The 25815-nt window shown below is 42.7% G+C and overlaps 1 protein-coding gene across 2 annotated transcripts in view; it reads left to right on the forward strand.

Moving 5' to 3' along the window:
• Positions 1-2349: 2349 nt before the first annotated feature.
• The window catches only part of DYRK4 (dual specificity tyrosine phosphorylation regulated kinase 4), a 55472-nt gene continuing 32006 nt past the window's right edge, over positions 2350-25815 (forward strand). Inside the window, exons 1-5 of one of the 2 annotated variants that reach the window (XM_019660960.1) lie at positions 2350-2697; positions 20480-20560; positions 21285-21401; positions 22179-22317; positions 24030-24193. In XM_019660960.1, coding sequence (XP_019516505.1) covers positions 2611-2697; positions 20480-20560; positions 21285-21401; positions 22179-22317; positions 24030-24193 — 588 coding nt within the window. In that variant the 5' untranslated portion in view covers positions 2350-2610. Of the gene's footprint in view, positions 2698-20479; positions 20561-21284; positions 21402-22178; positions 22318-24029; positions 24194-25815 lie in introns of those variants that run through there. The other variant, XM_019660958.1, reaches the window with a different exon arrangement.

Below are 25815 nucleotides of genomic sequence, written 5' to 3' on the forward strand. Positions count from 1 at the left end.
AGCTGGGCTGCTGTGAGTCGCCGGCGACGGCGTGGGCTGCAGTCCCTGTGGCTGTGGGTTGTCATGGGCTACCGTGTGTAGCCAGCAGCCAGCGTGAGCGGCCAGCAGCCGCAGTGAGCGGCCGTCCAGAAGCCGGCGACTGATCTGCCTCACCCGGGAAGAGCACAATGATGGTGCCAACTTGGGCCAGTGAAGCAACATCCTCCACAACTAGACTGAAGAACAAAACGACAGCTACTTGTCTGTCCCCCTTCCCCCAATTCCCCAGCACTGTTCCCATCCCCCCAATTCACCAATAAAAATCTTTAAAAAAATAAATAAATAAATAAAAAATCAGGTATAAAGCAAAATATTATTTAAAAAAAAAAAAGGGCAAGCCATGAACTGAGGCCCACTGCCACTGGTGCTGGGCTTGGGGCTGCTCAGCAAGAGGTACAGGACATACCAAAGCCAGATGCTGCTTGTTTGGGTTTTGTGAACCTTGGAGAGATTTTTAGGAAAATTACCCCCATTTGTGGGCCGACCGAGTGGCACAGTTGGTTGGGGGCATGAGCTCTGAGTGGTGGGGTTGCTGGTTTGATTCCTGTATGGGCCAGTGAGCTGTGCTCAAGCTGAGCTGCCCCTGAGCTGCCAACGGGCGGCCAGATAGCTCAGTTGGTGAGAGCGCGAGCTCTTAATGGCAAGGTTGCTGGTTCGACTCCTGCATGGGATGGTGGACTGCACTCTCCCTCCCCACAACTAGATTGAAAAGTGGTGACTAGGCTTGGAGCTGAGCTTGCGCCTTCCACGGCTAAGGTTGAAGGACAACAACTTGACTTAGAGCTAATGGGTCCTGGAAAAACACAATGTTCTCCTTCCCCAGTTCTGCAGCACTGTTTGCTTCCCCAATTCCCCATTAAAAAGGAAAAAAAAGGGGGGGGAAGGAAAAAAGGGGGAAAAAAAGAAAAAGAAAGGCCATTTGTATAGAAAAGCCACTGTAAGCAGCTTGGATGGGCCCAAAAATTGGGTGGGGCAGTTTCTCAGTTAATCACCAGGGCAGGATGAACGGTGTTAGCCAGGCTGATGGAGACTCAGATATGGTGGCTGCCTTCATCTGCTGACTGGGAGTGGAGAGAGCTCAACAAAGAAATAATAGATTCTGCCAGCACTTTTGTCTGGAAGAAAGTTGTGCTCTTGCCCCTCACCCTAGAAGCCAGACAATTCAATCCCTGCCTGTGTATCCCTGGCACCTTTCAAGCTCCTACCCCTGTGCTGGAGCTCAGAGCAAATCGTCCGTCAGTAAGTGAGTTAATGCACAGGCCCTTTAAGAGGATCACCTGGGACTCCAGATGCCTTCTGTCTCACCCAGCCACAATCCACGCTGGTTTTCACAGCCAGAAGTTATGGAGACTTCTCTTCTCAGCACTGGAAACTTGAGCTGTGGAGCCTTGTGTGGGTCTGGGACTCCATCACTCTTCCAGAAGGGGACCTCTGCGGCTGAGATATCCCTTCCAGTTTTTAATGGTCACACGTGGGTGTGGGACCAGCCCCTTCCACATCTCCGCCCCTCCTGCCAGGCTCAAGATGTCTTCTTCTGTATGTCCTTAATTGTAGGATTTCCGTTCAGCTAGACTTCAGGTGCTTCTTAATGATGGTTGTTCTGTAGTTTAGTTGTAATTTTGATGTGGTCATGAGAGGAGGCGAGCACAGTGTTTACCTACTCTGCCATCTATAGTAATTTCTGATATTTCAACATTATGCTACATAATTGTTGGTGTGACTTGTCTCCAATCCTGTGAATAACTTCAAAATTGTGATGCTATTTATTATAGTGTCTGCAAGAACCCACCAATGGGGTGATTTGGAAAACCATGATGATATTTGCATTGATTCTGATTCTGTCCCTATTTCATGTATTCTTAATTTCCTTGGTTCTTTCTAGTGTTAGGGGCTGATAACGGACATCTAAGAGACTTAAAGAGAGGTTTCAGTAGTGGTGTGCTAATGTAACAGGAGTATACCGGTGGCATGAGAGCTCTCCAAGACTCTACCCTCCACTTACATAAATCATTACTTTAACTAGATCCCATACATGTATGTGAGTTATCTTTTCATCTTGCAGTGAGTTAATTATTTGTAGAGCTGTGCTCTGAATGAAGAAGGTACAAAAATGGCCAAATGAGATTCAGGGACAATATTTCTACCAACTATCCTCCTTTTCTTTTTCTACAGGCATTAAGCTACCAAGTAACCACTAATAGATCTATATTTTAGGGCCAAAAAAAAAAAGGTGTTTGTGGTAAGAGAATGTTTTAACTTCGCATTTAGCTAGGGGAAATAGGTCTTTTTGCTTGGTGTCCTAAACTGCTCACCACCTCATTAGCTCATCTTCCGTCTTTGACTCCTGTCTCACTCTGCCTTCCTCACACAAAATGGCCCCTTTCCTGACCTCATTGGCCACCAGAAGGGAAACAAAACAAGCAGCAGAGGTTCAGCCACTGTTTTGAAGCCTGCCACCCTTTTGCCTCCAAGCCTGCCCTATGTTCTTGGCATCCCTGGGTGTGGGGGTCATTACTTATATTTTGCTCCTACTGCCAATTTATTTTTTATTCTCTCTTCTGCAGGACTAAAATGGATGCTAAAAAGCCAGGGAAATGCAATTTGACATCCTTTCCGAATTTGAAAACAGAAGAGAAACAAAATCTCACCTTTTTTAAGGTAAGGACCCTGGAATTTTACTTGGGGAGGAGAATGGTATCATCTTGAAGACTTGGGGACCCAGGACCCAGTGGCAATTATTGTGCCCCAGGCCCCTTTGAGGACAGGATGAAAGAAAGGAAGGTGTGAGAGGGCCAGGCTAGTTGGCAGAGCCTGGGCTGGGCCGGCTTGGAGGGGAAGTCGACCGGAGGGCCAGAGTGGAGCTTTATGAACTTCAGAGCTGCCTGGCCTTAATCAAACAGGTGACTTGTATTTGCGGAGGCCCTGGGCTAGCGTCTCTTCCACAGTATCTTTTATTCTGCTCTGTATTCCTGGTACCATACCTGAAGTGTCCTGGAATGGTTCTGAACAAGCATGCAAGAACATTTCCAGTAAAGGTCTGTTATTTTTTCTAAAACCGACATGGTGTCTTTCTTTTTATTCTGTCATAAAAACTAGTGAATTACCACAGCACTAAAGATAATATTGTGATGTGGCAACTGTGTGATCACCATCTATATGATCAACTTCTAAATCAGGTGTACTTTTTAATCTAATGTCCTCAGTTTGAATTTTACAGTTTACTCAAAAGATCATTGTTTTCGAGATCTTTGTTGTGAAAAATTTTTAGCAAACTTTAGCCCAGAGCACTCAGGTTTGGCTTTCTGAATTCTGTGTGCATCATTGATTGGGAGATCCAGCATTTAGCAGCCTACCAAAGGCCTGGTGAAAATTCTCCTTCCTATAGATCACATACCACCTCCTTAAAATTATAACTCTTGGGTCACCTCCTCCAAACAGCCTTCCTGATTTAACCCTAGCATTCTTTCCCTCAAGGGTTATAATTCATAAAATGGATCCTAATGCAAAGTCCATTGTTCCCTGTCCTACTTCTGTCATCACTATATACAACAAAAACATTTATTTTGCAATTCATAGGTACAAAAATTTATTAATACCTAAAATATTTCTTTCAATAAAACAAAATGAATATAATTTGCAATAGTAAATCCTACAGCAAAACATGATAATACAATAAAGATAACATTTTGTTAGTTCAAATTTTTAAATATTATGGATTCAGAGTGGTCTTGGTCATGATTTTACTTCTTAGCAAAATCATCACAAGTTTTGCAACTTTTGTGGGTTTTTTTTTTAGCTGCTTGAGCTCATATTTATTGAGTGCTTAGATAAACCTTAGAGGCAAGTGCTATCATTACCCCATTTTACAGATGGGGAAACTGAGATTCAAGTGAAGTTAATTATTCATGGCCATAAACCAGTGAGTGAAGGACAGAATTCAAACCCATATTCTTTTTTTCTTTAGGCAATATTAAATTTATTAGGGTAATATTAATTAATAACATTATATAATTTTCTGGTGCACAAGACTATAATTTGACATATGTGTATTCTATTATGTGCTGACCACCTGAAGTCTAGTTTCCTTTCACTTCCGCATGTTGACCCCCTTTACCCACTTCACACTCCCTCTATCCTCTTTCCCCTCTGGTAACCACCATTCTGTTGTCTGTATCTATGGGCTGTTCTTGTGTGTTTCATTTGTTTGTTGCTTTTTGTTTCATGTTGCACGTAAGTGAAATCACACAGTCTTGTTCTTTTCTGTCTGGCTTATTTCTTTTAGCATAATAATCTCAAGATCCATCCACATTGTTACAAATGGCAATATCTAATTTTTTTATGGCAGAGTAGTATTCCACTGTGTGTATATATGTGTGTGTATGTGTGTATATATATATCACAGAAGATGTGATATATATATTTTTCTGTATTCAATTATCGATTCATGAACACTTAGGTTGTTTCCATGCCTTGGCAATTATAAATAATGCTGCAATGAACCATAGGGATATAGATTAGATATAGATATAGATATAGATATAGATATAGATATAGATATAGAGATATGGATATATATGGATTTTTTTTTTACGAATAAGTTTTCATATTTTTCAGGTAAATGTTCAGAAGCGATGTTGTTAGATCATATGGTAATTCTATTCTTAATTTTTTTTTTTTTAGCTGAGCCATCCTGCCGCCTGTTGGCAGCTCAGCGGCAGCTCAGTTCAGGCTGGGACTGGAACCGCTGTTGCTCAGAGCTCACACTCTTGAGCGAGCTTTTAACCAACTAAGCTACCCAGCCGGCCCTATTCTTAATATTTTGAGGAAACTCCATACTGTTTTCTATAGTGGCTACACTAATTTACATTCCCACTAACAGTGTATGAGGCAAACCCATATTATTAACCACTCTAGTCCATGCCTCTTTTCTGAGTAATGTCAACTATATTAAATGTTGTGATATACAATTCCTTAATAATATTAATTTTAAGAAAAACAAATTCTGCTGCAATTACAGTGATAGGAATTATCAAAAATAAAATTAAAAAGCACACTGAAGATAAATTTGTTTATGTTGTATTTTATGATAACTGCTGGCAAATTGGCAATATCATTTTAAAATATTACTTAAACTTATAACTATTGTCTTTACACTGGTAATTATTTTGATAGGCCCTAAATAAATGCCTTTCCACCATCTGTTTATTTTCTCCCAGTGAACTTCTCATCCAATTGAATTGAGTCGGCTTAAGTAAGGAGATGCAAACAAGTCAGTAACTTTACTCAGTACATGAAATTTTGGGTTTCAGTGGATAGTTATATTAATTGGAGGATGAAAAGAATGAATTATAATCCCTTCACCTAAAAAAGGTGGATGAAAGAGCTATGGATCTTAGCATATCAACTTCCCCAGGCAGGTGTTGAAAACTTATTTTAGATATTTAAATAAATTAATAAAAATGTATATTTATTCATGATATTTAATATGTTATATAGTGTTTATAATAACAAATATTTAAATATTTTCTGTATGGATCGTTGGTAGTATTTCAGCTGGGGGCGTTTAAATGTCATTTTTAATAATCCATTTCACCTGGCCTTAAGACAACAGGTCTTATAGACAATAGTTTAGTGGTTACCAGAGAGTAAGGGGAAAGGAGGGTGGTAGATGAGGGTAAAAGGGATCAAATATATGGTGATGGAAGGAGAACTGACTCTGGGTGGTGAACACACAATGTGATATATAGATGATGTATTACAGAATTGTACACTTGAAACCTATGTAACTTTACTAACCATTGTCACCCCAATAAACTTTAATTAAAAAGAAAAACAACAGGTCTTAATACAGTATTAAGTAACATACGATTAGTAATATTGTAATAGTAACACGATTATATTAATATAATAATATATAGTATAATATATAGTAATATATGATTCTTTTAAAAATGCCCATATTCACTTGGCTGAAACATGGTAAAATATTAAAGATCCATCTACCATAGAGAGACCTTTATCTTTGATGTCTATGGAAAGTCCTCATCCTTTCAGCTTAGCTGGTAAGGATGGTAGAACTCTCATAGTGGCTCTCAATTGCACAGGATCTCTCTGCTCTTCAGGAAGATGCTTTCGTCTTATAGTTTACCCTAACTGCTGGTAGAAGGAACATACTATCTTCTGGACCTCAGTTATTTCAGCTAGTAAGTTGGAGGATGTTTGGCTCTTCTGTAGCTCTATTCAAAGAAAACAGTGTTACCTCGCAGCCAGCTTCTGGGACTGGAGGAGCTAGCAGGACTGCAGGGTCTCAGGTTCGGCCATCCCAGGAGAGGAACCTGGGAGAGGCCTGTGGAAGGGAGCTCTGTTCACTTAGCATGTTACTTTACAATTTTCCTAACAATTGATGAGTAGGTACTACAAAATATATCTGAAAGCTTGCTTAAGACACATTTTCTGTTTTTCAGACACTGGAAGATTAGGTACTTGTTCTGTGATTTCTCTTCTATTCTTTTTTTTTTTTTAAAGATTTTTTATTGGGGAACTGGGGAAGGGGAACAGCGTTGGGGAATCGGGGAAGGGGAACAGACAAGTTGCTGTGCTTTTGTGCTTCAGTCTAGTTGTGGAGAACGTTGCTTTACTGGCCCATGTTGGTATTATTACAGCGCTCTTCCCAGGTGAGGCAGATCGGTCGCTGGTCACAGGACGGCCGCTCATGGCGGCTCTTGGCAGCTCATGCTGGCTGCCGGCCGTTCACACTGGCTGCCGGCCACTCATGGTAGCTTATAGCAGCCCACTGCAGCTGCACTGCAGCCTATGCCATTGCCAGTGACTCACGGCAGCCCAGCTCCAGTTAGATCTGTTGTTCACCATCTTAGCTGTAGAGGGCGCAGCATCACTGGCCCCCTTGTGGGATCCGAACTGGGACCCTGCTGCTGAGGGCTGGCATCCCAAGCCAACTCTTAACCAATGTGCCACTTGGCCGGCCCTCTTCTATTCTTTAATTGCTGATTATCACCTCCTTAGGCCTTCCCTCACATCCCTTTCTAATTATACTATATATGTGCTTATTTACTTGTTTGTTGTCTGCCTCCCTGACTAGAACTGTAATGGACAATATGGCAGCCACTGGCCACCTGAGGCTGTGAAGCCCTGACATGGGGCTAGTCCAAATGGAGGTGTGCTGTAAGTGAAAAACACACACCAGATTTCAAAGACTTGGTGCATAAAATGAACGTAAAATACCTTGTTATTAATTTTTTATAATTTGGTGGACTTGGTTAATACCTCAATAACACAAAAATCATTTTATACTGATTACATGTTAACATAGTATTCTGAATACATTGTGTTAAATAAAATATATTGTTAAAGTTAATTTCACCTGTTTCTTTTAACTTTTTTAATGTGGCTACTGGAAAAATTTAAATGTCACCCGTGGCTCACTTTATATTTCTGCAGGAGAGTGCTGCCCTCGAATGGAAGCTCCGTAACAGCAACAATATTTTTGGTCTGCTTCAGTGCTGAGTCCCCCAGAACCCAGGATAGTGCCCGGCACAGATTAGCGTTTGATGTGTACTTGGGGGATACGAGAGTATTCATTCATTTGTTCCCCATACAAATATTTATTGAGTGCCTACTCATTTCAGTCAAGTATTGTTCTAGGTGCTGGGGATACAGTGGAGAGCAGAACAGACCTAAAACAAACAAACAAAAACAAAACAAAAAACAAAACAAAGCAACAAAACCTCTGAGGAAACTTAAAATTGGGATTCTTAGTCGAAAGACCAGATGGTGCAGTTCCATGCTGAGAAGGGTAACGACCAGCTCTCAGTTTTCCTCAGCTGTCAGAGTTCAGATTGATCTAGACCAGTGATTCCCAGCCTTGGTTGTTGTATATTTATAATCACCTGGGGGAGGTTTTAAAGACCATTGAAATCAGAATTTCTAGGGGTCACGGACTTTTTTTAAAAGTTCATTTCGTATTAACTATCTTGTAATCTAATCTCCCCCATGCTTTCTTCCACCTCCATGTAAAGTTTCCACATTCCCTCCTTAATTTCAAATACATAAAAGAAGATGCAAAAAACCCTGTTATTCTCCGGAACATTTGTGATCTTGCTAATTGGCATATGTTGTCAGTTTGGCTCAAATAAACTCATAAAAATTCCAAAAAAAAGGTTCCTTTCTATCACGTGAGCACAGATGTCCATTTAAACACCAGTTCTGAGATTATTAAGTCTCTCTAACTACTGTTGGCTGGTTGTGAAACTGGGAAAGTTATTTCTACATTCCCAGAATCTGGTGGGATTCAATGAGATAAGAGAACATAAGCTTGCTGCCTGGCATGTATTGGAAGCCCAATTAATATTGACTGCTTTTACCTCCCCGCCTTCTCTCCATTTAACAGAAAGAGGTTTTCTGTAGGTGACTGGCTTATTAATGTCTCCCACAGTAGAAGAGGTTATTGGAGGGCCATTCATTCTGTCTCATTCTCAATCTCATATCATCACTCCATAGGAAAAACAAACAAACAAATAAACAAACAAACAATCCAACCATTTGGTATTGCAAAAGGACTGATTTCATAGCCAATTATAACTGAAGAAAGAACAAAGAACAGAGATTCCAATTGCCATTTTGCCTAGGTTTTTAGTGTGGCCCGCTATTATTTATAGTAATGAATTCATCTTTTAAATGCAAATGAAGGCTAAGACTAGAAGAACATATGATGGTCACAGAACAAAACATTTAAACATTTAAAATATAACCACAAACTGCCAATCTAGAATTGGTGGTTCAATAAAAATGGGCATATAATACAATATAATATCTACGTTTGGAGTCTTTTTGGGGTTTGAGGGAGACCGCTTACATACTTTTTCCCATTCTCTCCTAGGGCCCCACTTTTCCCTCTGAGATCTACATAGGAAGTACCAGTTCCTTTGTTCTGTATTCCCACTGGTGCTCTCAATTTGGAGAGAGAGGAGAACAAAGACTTGAGTTTATCTTCAATTGCTATGACCAGGATGTGAAGCAAGCAGCATGGGGGAGCATCTCTGAGTCCCAGAACTAATCATAGAATAGATAGCTTCTCCTGAAAACTTCCTCAGGCCATGACAAATGGAGTCTATCTGTTTGACATTGGAAGTGGGGAGGAGGAGATATTAAAAATACAACCCTCACCCTGTATGTGTTTAGCTTTTTACATTTGCTCCTTTCAACATTATTAAGGTAGCTATCACCACCATTTTATGGAGGAGGAAATTGAGACCCTACGAGACTAAGCAAATTTCCTAATTCTGCTAATAAAAGTTGAAATCAGGATTCTGATTTTCTTCTGTAATTTATTAATGCTTTTTTTTAAAAGATTTTATTGGGGAATTGGGGGAGGGGAACAGCACTGGGGAATCGGGGGAAGGGGAACAGACACGTTGCTGTCATTTTGTTCTTAAGTCTAGTTGTGGAGGATGTTGCTTCACTGGCCCAAGTTGGCACCATCATTGCGCTCTTCCCGGGCGAGGCAGATCAGTCGCTGGCCTCTGGACAGCCGCTGTGAGCTCACGCTGGCTGCCGGCCACACCCGGTAGCTTATGGCAACCCACTGCAGCAGGGGCTGCAGCCTATGCCATCACCAGCGACTCATGGCAGCCCAGCTCCAGGTCGAGCTGTTGTTTACCATCTTAGCTGTAGAGGGCAGTGTCACTGGCTCCCATGTGGGATCTGAACCAGGGCCCTGCTGCTCAGAGCTGGCGTCCCAAGCCAGCTCTTAACCAATGCGCCACTCGGCCGGCCCCTATTAATGCTTTTAAAAAATTGTTTTAATTATTAAATGTTGAGAATATATAAAAGAGTATTTAAGTATATGTGTAAAGTATAAGGAATAATAACACAGTGAACACCCTTGTGTGTATCCAACACACAGTATAAGAAAAGTCTCCGGTGTCCCTTCCCTTCTTATATCCAGCTTTGTTCTTTTTCAAGAGTGCTTTGGTTATTCAGAGTCTTTTATGATTCCATACAAATTTTAGGATTGTTTGTTCTATTTATGTGAAAAATGCCATTGGAATTTTGTTAGGGATTGCACTGAATCTGTAGATTGCTTTAGGTAGTACGGATTTTTTTTTTTTTTAGAGAATTTTTATGAGAGTTTATTTGAGCCAAACTGACTACGTATGCTGGGGAGCAAGATCTCAAATGCTCCAGAATGGACGTTTTAACAATATTAATTCTTCCAATCCATGGGCACAGACTATCCTTTCATTTATTTTTGTTTTCTTTAATTTCTTTCATCAATGTCTTAAGAGTTTTTAGTGAGAACTAATGTCTTAATGATAGTTTTCCTATCCATGAAAATCTCTTTATTTATTTAGATCTTCTTTGATTTCTTTAATTGAAGTGTCATACTTTTTCTTATATATATTTTGTACAAATTTTGTTAGATTTATACCTACATATTCTGATTTGTGGGGGATGCTAATGTAAACAGTGTCTTTTTAATTTCAAATTTGAATTGTTCATTGCTGGTATAAGGAAAACAATTGACTTTGTATATTAATCTTCTATCTTATAATCTTCCTATAATCTTGACTGTATATTGTCTTTAGCTAAACAGAAGTACTTAATTAAAAGTAGATAAATTTATGATATGTACTTTTTGTCTTGTTTAAGAAATCATTCTCTCCTCCAAAATCATAAAGACAGAGTCATGTGCCACATAACAATATTTCAGTCGACCACAGATAGTATATATGTGTATATTGGTGGTCCCATAAGATTGTAATGAAGCTGAAAAATCCTTATTGTCTAGTGATGTCATAGCTATTGAAATGTCACCAAATAACACATTACTCACATGTTTGTGGTGATGCTGGTGTAAACAAACCTAGTGTGCTGAGAGTCTTATAAAAAATAGCAATACAATTAGGTATATTATATAGTACTGATAATGTTAATAAATGACTATGCTACAGGTTTATGTATTTACTATATTTTTATCATTATTTTAGAGTATACTGTTTCTACTTATAAAAAAAAAAGTTGAGTATGCCATGTTATGCCAGCAGCACTCTCATACATCTTATGTTTACCACGTCTCTTGATTGCATCATTTTTTAAATGTTTGATTTAATCTAGTGTTGTTTTTACAGTAACATGCTATACAGGCTTATATTCTAGGAGCAGCAATAGGCTACACCATATAGCTCAGGTGTGTAGTAGGCTACACCATCTAGGTTTAGGCAAGTGCACTCTACAATGTTCACACCACAATGAAATCACCTAATGATACATTTCTCAGGGCATATTCTGGTCATTAAGCGGCTCATAACCACAGATATGTCTTCTAAAAGTTTTGCAACTTTGTTTTTCATCAGTTCTGAAAAGTTCTCAGACATTTTGTCTTTATGTCTGTCATACTCTTTCTCTCCTTCCGAAACTCTAATAAGATGTATGTTAGACCCCACTTTGCCTTTCATGTTTCTAATCCCTTGAACATATTTTTCATCTCTTTACCTCTCTGTGTTGCTTGCTAGATAATTTCTTCAAACTGGTCTCTTCCAGTTCACTAATTCTTTCTTTGGCTGTGTATGATTTTTTATTAAGCCTATTCATTGACTGTAAAGTTTCAATTTTTATGTATTCATTTATTTTTCAAAGTTCTAATTTGTTGGTTTTAAAATCTGGTGATTTGCATAGTATCTTACACTTATTTTTTAGTCTCTTTTATTTCTTTAAACATATTATGCATCACTATTTTGTAATTTTTACCCAACAATTCCAATATTTGGAGTTTTTGAGGGGGGGCATCTTATTCTGGTGACTATAGGTTCTGCTCACAGTACCTTGTTTCCTTTTGTATTTTGTTAACCTTTTTATTTTTAGTTTTACTGTGAGGTTGCTCATCTTGTTTTCAGAAAAGGAAACTAAGCCTGAGAAAGGGTAAATGGTTTGCCAAAGTCACACAACTAGCAAGTAGCAGAGCCAGAATTCCAGTTGTTTGTCGAACTCCAAGCTTCATGTACTTTTTTCCTATGAAGCCTTAAAGACCCTTGACCGATTAATTCTTTCATAAATCATTCCACAAGTGTTTATTGAGAGTCAACTTTGAGCCAAGCATTGTCCTTGGTGCTGGGGTACAAAAAGAAACAATATACATTTCCTTGCTTAGTATGCACAGTCTAGTGGGGAGCATAAACATGTAGAGACAAGTGACAATAAGGCATGGTAAGTGGACTCACTAAAGTAGAAACAAAGTTGTCTGGGAGCCTAGAGAAAATGTCCTAAGCCGTTGGCTAATGCCTAGGCACAATGTCATGCTTCACTGATGTGCCAGTAAACAGTCCATCAAGTGGCATAGTTACAGGGCTCATGATTCACATTCTCTCAAAGGGAATGATGCCCCCTGGAGTTAAACAAGGAGACTGCATGATGAGCTAAAGGAAGAACATTTCAGGCAGAAAGAATAACATACGCAAACACATAGATAGAATAAATCTAAATCAATGGGAAGAGAGCCATAGAAATCATCTACTCTAGTCCTTCTACATGATGCATAAATCCACTTTCTATTATAGGGAATTTAGTGTCTAATTCATTTAATTAATTTAGAATAAACACTTGCTTTCCAAGTGTTTCTATCTATTGTCAACTATATCCACATGTCATCATAATAAAAGCATGATCTTGTATTTAGTTAGAGACCTTTGGAGGGAAAGTGCTTTATAATCCCTTCACACCCAGTTTCATGGCAGAACACAAAAGAGGTCAGAGGAGATCATCTCATGGCAGCACGATACAGTAAAAGGGCACTAGGGAACACAGATTTGAGACTCAGGCTCGCTACTGTTGTGTTTCTTGAACAAGTCACTTGGGTACCTTCTTAGCTTCTCTTTCTTGATGTGTAAAATGAGAGCTTTTAACTACAGGTTCCCTGAGGTGGCTTCTAGCACCACGATTTTCCAAGCTCCATGTCGTGAGGTCCAGAAGGGGGAGTATCTTCCCCAAGGCCAGTCACTGAGTGCATGAGAAAATGGCTCCGAGCATCTGGGCTTATAGGCTTATGCTCTTGTCCTTCCCTCAAGCCCTAAGGATGGCCAGGGTCTCCTTCCTCCACCTTCACAAGGGGCATAACCAGGTGGGCAGGACCCCAGGGAGGAGGTGCATCGATGAGATGAAAACTTGGTCCTCACAAGTGGCTGGCCACATTCACTCTGCTAATGGGTCTCCAGAGTCCAGAAACAACTGTGGATGTAATCAGGAGGCCGCTCCCATCTGGAAAGGCATCGTGGGCTTCCTCACACACAGTAAAAAGTTTTAGGGGCAGAATCTTAGCTATAAGAAGCAGTGGGATAAATGCTGCAATTTGCCTGTGTAGCGATAGTAGCTTAATGTCTCAGCTGTGAATGTGAGGAGCCTGAGGTTGTCCCTCTTTCTCCCAGATCTCTGAGATGCTCTGCTGGGCTTAATGGTTGAATTTGTATTCTTTAGAGAATCCCCTAAGGTTTCTCTTCTCTCTCTGCTCATCACACCCTCTCCCTTTAATGCATTTATTTTGAACTCTCAGTCATTCTGGCCGCTGGGAAGTAACTATGGAGCCTGTAAAAAGGAAGCTGTGATTTGATATCACAGAACTTGAGCTTTATTTGCCCTTGATCAGGCACTTGGGAATTTTTTTTTTAAAGCCTCTGAGAAAAATAAAACCTGTGAGGTATGACTGAGGCGGGGTAGTTTGACGTTGTTGTGTCTTTCTGCAAAGGCTAGGTGGCTCAGGGGTAGGGGACCAGGTGGCCCTGATGCCTGCTGAGAGTCCAGTTGCTTTCTCCCGTAAACTTTACAGATGAGGACATCCAGGGTTCTGTTCAAGGTAATCAGATGAGGCTGTGCATCTTGGGGTTCTTCTCTAACTAGTCCTACATAGGGACCAGGCCTGCTATCCTTCGGCTGTCAGAGTGAAGGGGAAGGAAATATACTCCTCTGTGACCCGTGGGGTAACTTTGCATGTTGTGGGTGGGGGCTTGGCATGATGAGAATGCAAAATAGGGAGAGGAAGGTGGAGTGGCGCTGGGGAGAGGACACTGATGCAGTGCTTGGGACGGGAGAGTTCACCTTTCTATGCGCCTCTTTCCTCCCTTCCCACAGAAGTCACATGTCAGTGTGACTCAAGGGAACGGGCTCCTGCCTGATAGGGTTTGCAAGGCCCTTCTTTCCAAAAGTGAACCATTTCTTTCATCTAGTTCCCCAGTGGTGGAAAGTCTTCTTTCAGTAGAGATTTATTTATTTGAGACAAAGCACTTCCTTTTCTGAGAATTCTCTTTGAAAATGCAATTGCCTTTGAGAGGGGGTTATGGATAAGGGTTTTCTCGTGTGTGAATGAGCTGATTAGAAGGCTTTCCTTCCAAAAGAAAGTGCCCGGCAGCAAAAGAGCACCCATCTCTGGTGGGAGTGGAAGCCACGTGGAGTGGGAATGTGGCTACACTGTGGAAAGCGTGGACGACCAACCGAGAGGGGGAGGCTAGAGTCACAGCTCGACTGTCTCCCAGGGTGACTTAGAATCATCTCAAATCTTTGAGGACAACTAATAGGGTTTCCTGCTCTCTCAGTCTCTCCCTCCCTCTTTTCGGTTCTTCCCTCCCTTCTTTCCTTCCTTTCTTTGGCAAATATGTGGGTGCTTACTGTGTATGAGATACCACGTTAAGCTTTGGGATTCTGAGATGAGACCAAGATCTTTCATTAAAGAGTCTTAGAGTCTGACAGAGGAAGACAGATGCTGTGCAGCAAACCTTTGCAGGTGCTGTGATCAGCACAGGGTAGCGGGAGGGTTACACATGCAAGAGGGATGGCTACAGAGGCCTCACGGAGGGAAGCGGTACCTTGGCTGAGGCTTGACTGTGGGTGAACTCACCAGGTGAATGACAGAGGTGTGGAGAGGAGGAAGTGCTGATGGGGTGGGTGACAGGAGAAGAGTCCAAGGAACAGCAGGAGTGAAAAGGTTGAGATGTGAAATAGCATGATGTTTGAAAACTGCAAGTCATTCATAATTGTGGAGCTAAAAGAGCAGGGCCAGAGTCATGACAGGGATGACGCTGGGAGGGTTTTGTAGGGCAGGACATCTATGCCCTGGGATATCACTGAGGAGATTTAAGCAACAGCATCAGATGTTCATGCTAATTTCTGAAGTCCCTGGGGCAGTGGTGGAATGGGTTGGGGGAGGGGCAGGGAGACTGCTCAGGAGACGATTGCAATAGGTGCCTGAACTAGGGATGTGGTGGGCAGAGTCTGAAGGGATAGCTTCTTTCTCACACAATTGTGCTGCGCATGGTAAGAATTCATTAAGTGACAATTGGCAAGTTTGTGAAAACATTCTCACTGCTGCAAGTAAGGAGGTCATACTTACTGCAATCAGCTTGTGCTGATTAATCTAGATTTGTAGTAAAGACATTTCCTTGTGACATTGTACAAAGGGGGCAGCCATCTTTAGAAGCAGCCGGCAGCTTATCCTGCTACCCCAGCAATCAAGGAAGATGATACTTAATGAAGACCCCCATCCCCATCCCGAGACACTTAGCAAATCCGAGACTGGCTCTGGAGGTGGCCCCGGATCAGTCCAGGCTCTTGTGATGATATGGCATGGACACTGACGCACATAGGCTAGGCACTGTGGGGACCCCTAGATGAACCAGCTAGAGGGACTGCTGTCGAGGGCTGACATGTCACACAAAGCCTAATGTTTGTTGCCACAGAGTCTCGTTGTGGAGAGATAAGAATTCATAAAAAATTAGGATGGATACTTCAACATCAATGGCATAAAGGAAAACCAAGTTCAGAGGTGGGAGAGATTAATTCCAAAGAGGGGATTGCATTATATCGTGGCTCCCAAATCCGGCTACATAGAACTCACCTGGGGAACTTTTGAAAAAATACAGGTTTCTGGGCTCCACCACTAAGGAGTTGGGTCAGATCTGAGATTCTGTATTTTGAAAGCTCTTCAGGCAAATTCAGAAACCACTGGACCATGTGCTCTGTGCTCATCACACTGTCCGGCATACAGATGTGCCCAGTCAATATGGTAGGAAAGACTGCATCCCCAAGGTCCATCCCAACTCCACGATCCCATGTATCTTCCTGGATGGGAGGCAGGAATGAGGTGTTCCTGGAAGAATCCTTGAGTCCCAGGAATCAATAACTGTAATAGTTTGGCAACTTTACAACTATTTTTGCATGAATGCCAAGGATGTGGGTGGGGGTAGAACAGCTGGGTTTCAGCTTTCTCACCTTCCCTGGAATCAGCTTTTAAGCAGAACTGAGTTTCTACTTGAGAAAGGTAAACTGGCTTTTGCGAAGCAGTGAGATGGAATTTGCCTTTTTTTTTTTTCTTTTTCCTGAGAAAACAAAAAAAGTGTGAGAGCCCAGGCACCTCCAGTTCAGGAGACAGAGGCACAAGAGAGGTGGAGGAGGGGCCCAGGGTCAGGACTCCAGGCTCCAGGCCTCTCATCAGCCAGCCAGGTGTAGTTGGTGCAGTGCCCAGGCCCTCTGGGTCTGTCACCTGCCATGTAAGCATAGCTGGAGACCCCAGGGGAATCCCAGTGTTTGGACGTGGGCCTCGGTATGGGAGAATCTTAGCAACCCAAGCCTGCATGTGAATTTGCAGGTCTCCCTCTCTTCTTTTGATCCGCATGGTGCAGTGTCTGTGCTCTGAGGCTCTGAGCCCAGGTCCCCTGACAGCCTCTTCTTAAGTCTAACTCCTTCCATCAGGCTCTTGGGAAATGAGTGCTCCCTGCTGTGGTTACTGTTGCCCCACTCTCCCCCACATTGCATGGAACCATTGAGGGCACAGGACAGCACAGGACTCACCACCTATGCTGGTGCACCTGCGCATAGAATCGTTTTTACACTTGGGATTCTACATTTGGATACAGAGCTCAAGACTATTAAAGAGATTCCTGTCATGTTTTTTGTTTTTAAATAATGGTATTTTTAAATGATAAGCAGACGTGTTCATATAAAAATTTGGAAAATGAAGGAGCGTTATAGTTGAGTACTGGCTGTTGAGGAGGCCTCTGTGCTGTGATGAGCACAGAAAGGGGTCCCTGCAGTGGCCTAGTGACTTCCTCTGATGCTCCGCCTCTTGGCCCCTCACCCCTCCAGAGGCTTTCTTCAGCCACTGTCCAGCGCCCAAGCCTCGGACAGCACAGGACTCACCACCTATGCTGGTGCCCTTGTGCATAGAATTTTTTTTACGCTGGGGATTCTACATTTGGATACAGAGCTCAAGACTATTAAAGAGATTCCTGTTATGCTGACTCAGAGGTCAGTGAGGGACCACGGAACAATGCCATGAAGCTCACTGTCTTACAAGAAAAACTCCATTTTGCCACCATGAATACGGGCTCACACCTTCTTCCTGCCTCCTGGGATTGCTACGGTAGAATGAAGTGTTGTTACGGGGCCCTGTGCACCACTGAGGAGCTGCTGGAGACAAAAAACAGCCAGCAGGTTCATAACCTTGGGCCATGCATGGGTATCAGGGCATGGGCCGTGGGTGTGCAGACTGCAGAGGCCACCAGTCCTCAAGGAGGCCTGGTCAAGCCTGGGGCACCGGGAACCCTGCACTGGCAGCACGTGGCAGTGAGCTACCTCTGTTTATCCCAGGTTGTTATCCAAATTTAATTTTTTATGTGTGGCATGATGTGACAAAGGTTGGGAAGCACTGTTCTCTGCGATGGTTTTCAGTTTTGGTTGTGTAAGAGGATGAGGGTTGAACACTGCCAGGGGTCACCTGGATGAATCTTACAGGCAGATGGGACTGTGGAGATTACATCTTGCCCAGCCCCCAATTCCATGCACATTTTTCATAGGTGCTCATGAGGTGGACTCGGTGCTTCCATGATATGGTATAGAGTTCACTACCTTGCAAGAACTCATGTTCCATTCTTGGACAGCTCTGAACTTCAGAAAAGCCTTCATTTTATTGAACCAGAAGCTACCTCCCTATAAATTCCACACTTTGACCTGATTCTGTTTTTTGGACCACATAGAACAAGTTTGTACTATGTCAAGCAACAGCCCTTCTAACATTGCCTCGTTTCTCAGGAGTTTTGTTTGTTTTATTAATAGCCTTAATTTTTTTAGAACAGTTTTAGGTTTGCAGAAAAATTGAGCACATAGTTCATAATTCTCACATACCGCTCCATACCCTGCACCAGTTTCCCCTGTTTCTATCTTACATTCATGTGGGGCATTAGTTACAATTAATGAACAGATATTGTTACATTATTATTAAGGAGACTCCATATTTTAGGGAGATTTCCTTAATTTTAACCTAATGTCCTCTGTCTGTTCCAGGATTACATCCAAGATACTATATTACATTTAGTTCTCATGTCTACTTCAATGCCTTCCTTTTGGCTATGACAGATTCTTATACTTCCCTTTTTGTTTGATGACCTTAACAGTTTTGAGGAATACTGGTTAGGTATCTTGTAGGATGCTTTTTTATTGGAATTTGCCTGTTTTTCTCATGATAAGATTAGGGCTATAGGTTTGGGGACAAAGACCACTGAGGTGAAGTGCCACTGTCATCAAATTCCAACGGTACATACTGTCAGCGTGACTTATGACTGTTGATGCTGGCCTGGGTCACCTGGCTGAGGTAGTGTTTGGTTCCTCCACTGTAAAGTTGCTCTTTTCCTCCCTTTCCATGCTGTACTTTTCGGAAATGAGTCACTATGCACAGCCCATGCTTAGGGAGTGGAGTTGTGCTCCTCTCTTCTAGGGTGGAATATTGCTATCATTTATTAGGAATTCTTCTGCATGGGAGATTTGTTTCTTCTCCCTTATTTATTTCTTTATTAAATAATTTATCTACATGAGTATGGGCTCGTGGGTATTTATTTTATACTTAGAGTTATAATCCAATGCTACAGTATTTTTTTTTTAAAGATTCTATTGGGGAATTGGGGGAGGGGAACAGTGTTGGGGAATCAGGGAAGGGGAACAGACAAGATGCTGCCCTTTGGTTCTTCAATCTAGTTGTGAGGGATGTCACTTGACTAGCCCGTGTTGATATTGTGATCATTTCGCTCTTCCTGGCTGAGGCAGATCATCGCCATCCATTGGACAGCCACTCACAGCAGCTCATGCCGGCTCTCGCTGGCCGCTCACGCTGGCTGCCAACAACTCATGGTAGCTCACAGCAGCCCACCGCAGCCCCACTGCAGCCTACGCAGTTGCTGACCACTCATGGCAGCCCAGCTCCAGGTCGAGCTGTTGTTCACCATATTAGTTGTAGAGGGCACAGCGTCACTGACCCATGTGGGCAGCAAACCGGTGGCTCTGCTGCTCAGAGCTCGTGCTCCCAAGCCAACTCCTAACCAACTGAGCCACTTAGCCAGTCCAACGCTACAGTCTTTTGTTGCTAAAATTGTTCCAGCTTTAGCCAGTGTGAGCTCTTTCAGTTGGCTCCTCTGCCCTTTTCACACATTCTTACCCATGTGGGTTTTGTTTTGTTTTGTTTTTAGTAATTCTTTACTTTCTGTCACTACAAGATGCTCCAGGCTCTTGTACATTTCCTGCCCCAGTCCTAGAATCAATGATTTCTCCTAGGAGCCTTGGTTCCTGTTATTGGAAAATGGAATTAGACACCAAGATCTGAGTGCTAGGAGTGCTTATTTCTACTGGGATGTTATTTCTTTTAGGACCTCTCAGCTGACAAGGCAAAGAAGTGTGTGTGTGTGTGTGTGTGTGTGTGTGTGTGTGTGTATGCACGTGCATGCTAACCCTCATGTATACACACATCTATGCTTACTGCCCTTTAGGACACACCACGCTGCTGTTTTGGTCTCCTCACTTCACCTCTTTCTAGTCTCCTCGCTTCACCTCTTTCTAGATGTTAAGTCCCTTCTGATCAGGTCAATGGTGTTCAGGCTGGGCACCTATACGCTAGTGCAGGGGTCGGCAAACTGCGGCTCGTGAGCCACATGTGCCTCTTTGGGTACGTTCCGTCTCAAAAGTTTACCGACTCCTGCTCTAGTGGGTTCTACTCAGACACCTTCAGAGCTCCTCTGAGGGTGAAAGTATTCCTGGGCAAGACCATGGCCATTTTCTTCTCTCAGCAAGAGCAGATCAGCTTTATCTCTTCCCATGTTCAGGGCTTCCTGTTAAGATTTTATTGGAGAGAAGGGTTATGTGGATTAAAAAAAAAAGTGTGAAAACCATAGAACAACTCAATCCAGGATAGACACTGCTAGAAAGATCCTTTGTTTGGGTATTTATTCAAGCAGTCATTCACCTAGCACTTGGGGCCTCTCTTAGTTCTTTCTAGCTTTGGGATCAGGATTGCCAGCTTCAAGTGTATCTTGTTATTGTAATGAAGCAAAAGAAATGTTTGGGTGGCTTGGGGTGAAACCATGCCAAGCACTATTCCAATTCTTTTCCATTGATCCAGGTTGAAAGTAAACCTTTGGTTCAAGCCGAGAAGCCATCTTCCAAGTTCAGGAACATCAAAATGAACCGATTATTATATAAGGTAAGAAATGATGCTTAGTATCTTTTCTCTAGGAGAGGATGATGGCAGGCAGGAGGCCAGGATTGTTTTTAATGGGAATTTTTGGTCAACTCATCATGACATAAACACATTTTATCCACATCACCATGCCTCATCTACACACGAAGTTAAATGTTGCTATTTATTGACAATCAGACTACCTCTTTCCTAATCAATCAATCAATCAATCAATCAATCAATCAATCAACGAATCAATTAATGCAGGGTAGTGGGAGGGATCCAAGTGAGTAGGCCAATAATGTAGAGAAAATGGGAACTTATGAATATATTGCACCAAGGAAAGTTTGCAGAAAGAACTTCCCTATGTTAGGGGGGGTATGATATTGGAATGATGATAATAATGGCTGACACTTACGGAATATTCTACATAGATTGTCTCATTTACCTCACAATAAGTGTGAGGCAGGTGCCATTGTTGTCCCCATGGTAGTGATGAGATGACTGAAGCTTCGACAAAGGGTATGATCTGTTTAAGGTCTACAGCTGATAAGTGGAGCCCGGCTTCAAGTCCAAAGGCCATCTGCCTGACCGCTCTGCTTTTCTCTGCAAGAACTTTAAAAATAGATTTAGGCCTGGACTCAGTTCAGGCTCATCCTTGCTGTGGGGAAGGTGCTGGAAGAAATGACTCCCCGAGACATTTTCTTGCCTCAGGCTTCTGTAACTTTTCCACTTTCCTCTTCTCTAGAGTACAAACACTGACATTACTTCACTCTCTTTTGTGGATGCCAAGGGGAAGAAAAACATGGTTAACTTCCCACACATCAGCAGCAAAATCCTGCTAAAGCCATCCCTGCTGTATCAGGTGAGTGCAGGGTAGTGGACATGGCCCTCAGCTTGCAGGTGAAAGACCAGATTTCATTCAGTATAGAGTCAAGTTTAGAAAGTCCCAGGATGGTGGGAAAAGCACCATATCAGATGAAGAGTTGGGTTCTGGTCCTGTTCTCACTCTTTACAATGAATGTAAACTTCAACAAATGTCACTGACTTTCTTTTATCTACAGAACAGGCTCTCTATAGGGTTGTCATGAGGATTCACTGAGGAAAGGAAAATGAAGGGTCTGTTGTGTAAATGGTAAAAGCATACAAAATTACTTTGGTGGTTTTTGCCACCCCACTGGAGGTTGGTTGGTTTTTTTTTTTTTTTTGGTTTTTTTTTTTTTGCCTGCAATGCTCCCTCCTTTTTTTGTGTAAGGACCAAATGAGATAATGTGAGAAAGTGCCAAGTTAAAGAGGTATTATACACACATGAGTTTAAGTGTTTGTGCCCTTGGGCAAGTCATTATCTAGTTAGGAATTGTCCTTTCCAAGAGAAACAGTAAAATACTGTCCCCATAAGATGTCAGTGGGGTTGTCAACTACATACTGTAATGTACATGGGTACAGAGAATAATGAGAGTCAAACAGATACTTTCTTTGAGATAAATACTGAGAAAACCTGCTGTCTCATAATCACCATTTTTCTCTGGAGAGGAAGGAATAGAGTCTGGCTGGATGTGGCTATTCTTCAGCAGATAAACGGTTTAGGACCCCCAGGAGAAGGCTAAGGAGTCCTTTATCGCAAGTCTCTTTCCCTGGACAGGAGACTCAAGCTCACAACCAGATGTCCACCTCTGAGCTCAAGGCTTCAGAGGTGCCTTTCCTTTCAAGCACTAACACCCAAGATCCCAAGCCCAAGGAGAGACCACCAAGGAAGCACAAGTTGCCTCTGACAGCGAAAGGTATGCCTGCAGAGCAGCAGCAAGGTGTGGCGAGGGTGGTTATAGATAGTCAGGTATCAAGAGCTGAGCTGAACTGGAGAAGGCTAAGGTGCCAGATGCTGGAGTAGTCAATTAAGGCAACGAGCTAAAATGAAAGCAACAGTCCAGCCTTTCATCACTTCTCATGATAGTATAAACAGGAGGCTAAATGGGGGAAAGCACTGACTCCCCACTGTTCCATTTCCCCCCGCCAAGTTCTGACATCAGGCCAGGGTCAGATGTCTCAGAAGCAAGGCTATCTCACTGCCTGGGAGCCTAACCAGATCCCTGTTGTCTTTTAAGGAGGAGGGGGGAGAGGGAAGGGGAAGGGCTAGGAGTGGAAAAGTACTGAGTACTGAATCAGAGTTGGGGAAAATGTCTTGAAGTTTCCCTCCTCTTGATAAAGAGATCTTGGCAGAAGTACCTGAGGAGGACTCTGAATGGAGGCTCCTGGGTTAGGTGTGTATAAGAGCATGGCCAGCCAGTGAACCCTGCGTCCTTGACTGCAAGTCTTCCGAGATAGTGCCCTGGCTGTGCACAGGCTGCTGTGGGGAGGGCAGCTTCCCCCATGAGACCCGCCAGGTAAAGCCTTTGTAATTGCCTATGGTCAGGCCTGAAAGCTCACACATAGGGTTTTGGCCAGGAGCCTGACTCCTCACAGGCTCAGAGATCCATAACCTACTAGGGTTCAAAGGAAAAAAACAACAAAATCCACTGAGCAGGCACCATATGCCAACACTGTCTGATGCTTGGAGCTCTTCTCTCATTGCCCTAAAATTGGTTGTCCTTAATCTCAGGAACTGCCCACTAGGAGATCATTTCAGTTCTGACTTAGTTCTGCCTTTCCAGACTTGATATCTGCCTCCTTCTTTTCTCAGGTCTTGGTTCTGTCTTCTGGGCAAAGAACCAGTCTTATTCAGCTTACACATAGCAGCCCTTCATATGTATGAAGGCACACACACAGTCTTGTCCCCACTAAGTCTTTTTTCCTCCTGGCAGTTCCTTCTTCAACTCTTCAGCAGTTTGTCAAATAACATGGTGCCCCTTCTGCTCCCCAATGTTGGCTTCCTTCCTCTCAGCACTCTCTAGTTTATCCATCTCTCTCTTAAAGTTTGAATCTCACCCCATCCACCCCTAGAGCAAACACCAGACCCCTGATGTGACCTGGCCAGTGTAGCGAAGAGCTAACATGCGTCCTTTCCTTGTAGTTGGAGGACTCACTGGCTCAGTTGGAACTACTTCCTGGGCCTTGAAATTCACATTTGTTATCTGCTTGGCCCCTGAAGGCATTGTAGTTTGTAGATTCTCTCAGGATAGACTATTTGTGTAGCCCAAAACCACATTAACTCGGGCAACTGCTGCCTTTTCTACATACAATTGTTGACACTAAGTTCACTCCTGGATTTCTTACCCATGCGGCTGCAACCCACAGCTCTTTGGGGGATGACCTCTCCCTTTTCCTTCCTTTGTGTTTTCCTCCAGAGTTGTTGGAATGAGTACAACACCTTGACATTTATCTGAGCTTCATTTCCACCCTGTGAGACTCAGGATGCATAGTCCTTACTTAGTAAGCCATCTAGTTGAGGAAAGAGCTTACTGGCTCATGAACTGGAAGGGCTGCCATCACCTGCACCTTGGGCAGATCCCCCCATGTTGACTCAATTTAACTGACAACTACAGTGTTTTTCACACAGAGGCCCTAAGGTTTTTTAAGAACCAGCTGTCTTCTTATGAGCAAAGTGAAATCCTAGGCTATGCAGAGCTGTGGTTCCTAGGGCTCGAAGCTGAGAAGCTCCAAGTGGCTCCTGAGAAATTCAGCAAGACAAGTTTTGACGACGAACATGGCTCCTATATGAAGGTGATGGAGGAGTAGGTCATGGAAACTGCAGGGGCTTTGGGCTTGGGGACAGAATATAGTCTGGAAAGGAAGAAAGTATGGGGTGTTTTGTAGCATTTGGTGTTGACATATCTGGGACTAGGCATCCTAAATGATTCCAGTAGGTGGTAACCCAAAGAAATGCCATGTTTAAAAATGGGAAAACATTCAATTAATATACAAACTACTCCAATAAGAAAATACTGATTTTCTCCAAGAGTATTTGGGGTAACAGGTATCCTGGGTAAACCCCCAGAGGCTGCACAGCCCTGGACCTATTGGAAAAAGCCAGACTATGGAATAAGATGCAATCTCCCCAGCATTCCCTGTTTCTGTCTCCTCCATACAAGCCCATGAACGGACCTTTTTTCCTATTTTATAAAAATGTCATTTATCCACAGATGGGGAGAAAAAAAGCCTGAGCCACCATAGTCCCTGGAGCTTGACTTCCTTCAGTTTTCAAAAAATGGGTACCAGTGACCCCTTCTATTCTTCTGACTGTATCTCTGGGGCTTCCCAGGACAGGGTCTCTTCTCAGCCTGAAGATGAAACCTGGACAGTGGAAGATGCCCCTTTCACTTCAGGAAGCAATTTCCATTTCTGAGGATGTCCAGATGAATGATGCCTAGTCTACTAGGCTGGTGGGCTGGTGGGAATTTCCTCCACCAGACATTTCCTCATAATTTGGTTAGGTTAGGGAGAGAGGGTTGGCCTTGGGTGGATTCACAGAAGAAGCAGACTGCTTTAATAGCATTTAAGACTGTGTTTCTTAAGCTACGATGCATAGAAATCACCTGGGGATCTTGTTAAAAATGTAGATTCTTATCCAGCAGGTCTGGGGTGGAGCCAGAGATTTTGCCTTCCTAAAAAACTTCCAGGTGGTACCCATGCTACTGGTCTTTGGACCCCACTTTGAGAAGAAAGGATTTAGAGTTTCTTGCACACACCCTGTATCTAGAGCTCTAGTTGTCAACATTTTTTTATGTCAAGGATCCCTTTGGGAATCTGATAAAAGCTAATTCTCATCCCAGAAAAGGCACCCATATACAAAATTTCAGCAGATGGGCAGGGAAGGGGGGTTGTTAATGGGTCCTTTGTTAAGAATCATTAATATAAACCTTAGCTTCAATTCATCCTGACATCCTCAAATCCCCCCACCTCCAACCTGGGCCTAGAGTCTCTGCTAAATTCCCCAGGGATGTCACACTACCTTTAAGTGAATTCACTGGAACTCAGTTCTTCAGTCTCAAATCTTAGAGAGCTATGTTTTGGTGAGGGGACAGGGATATGTGTGCTTCCTGTATGCTTGGAACCTCCATCCTTACTGCATTCCAGTGCACACATACATATACAATGTACATAGCAAATTGCTAAACAAGAAACACAACTACATTCTCACATTTATTCTGTCAGCATATGTTCATTGAATATATTTATCGAGACTCTATCATATGCTTGGGCATCTGCTAGACTCTGTAAATGTAAAGGGAACTATAAAAAATGAGTATGGCCTGGTTCTTGGCATCAAGTGACCACCATCAATGTTCAAGTTGATATGTGAGTGAATAATTATGACACCCCCAAACTGGTGACATGTAGAAAAT

The sequence above is a fragment of the Hipposideros armiger genome, unplaced genomic scaffold, assembly GCF_001890085.2.
Source record: "Hipposideros armiger isolate ML-2016 unplaced genomic scaffold, ASM189008v1 scaffold_332, whole genome shotgun sequence".
Classification (NCBI taxonomy): domain Eukaryota; kingdom Metazoa; phylum Chordata; class Mammalia; order Chiroptera; family Hipposideridae; genus Hipposideros; species Hipposideros armiger.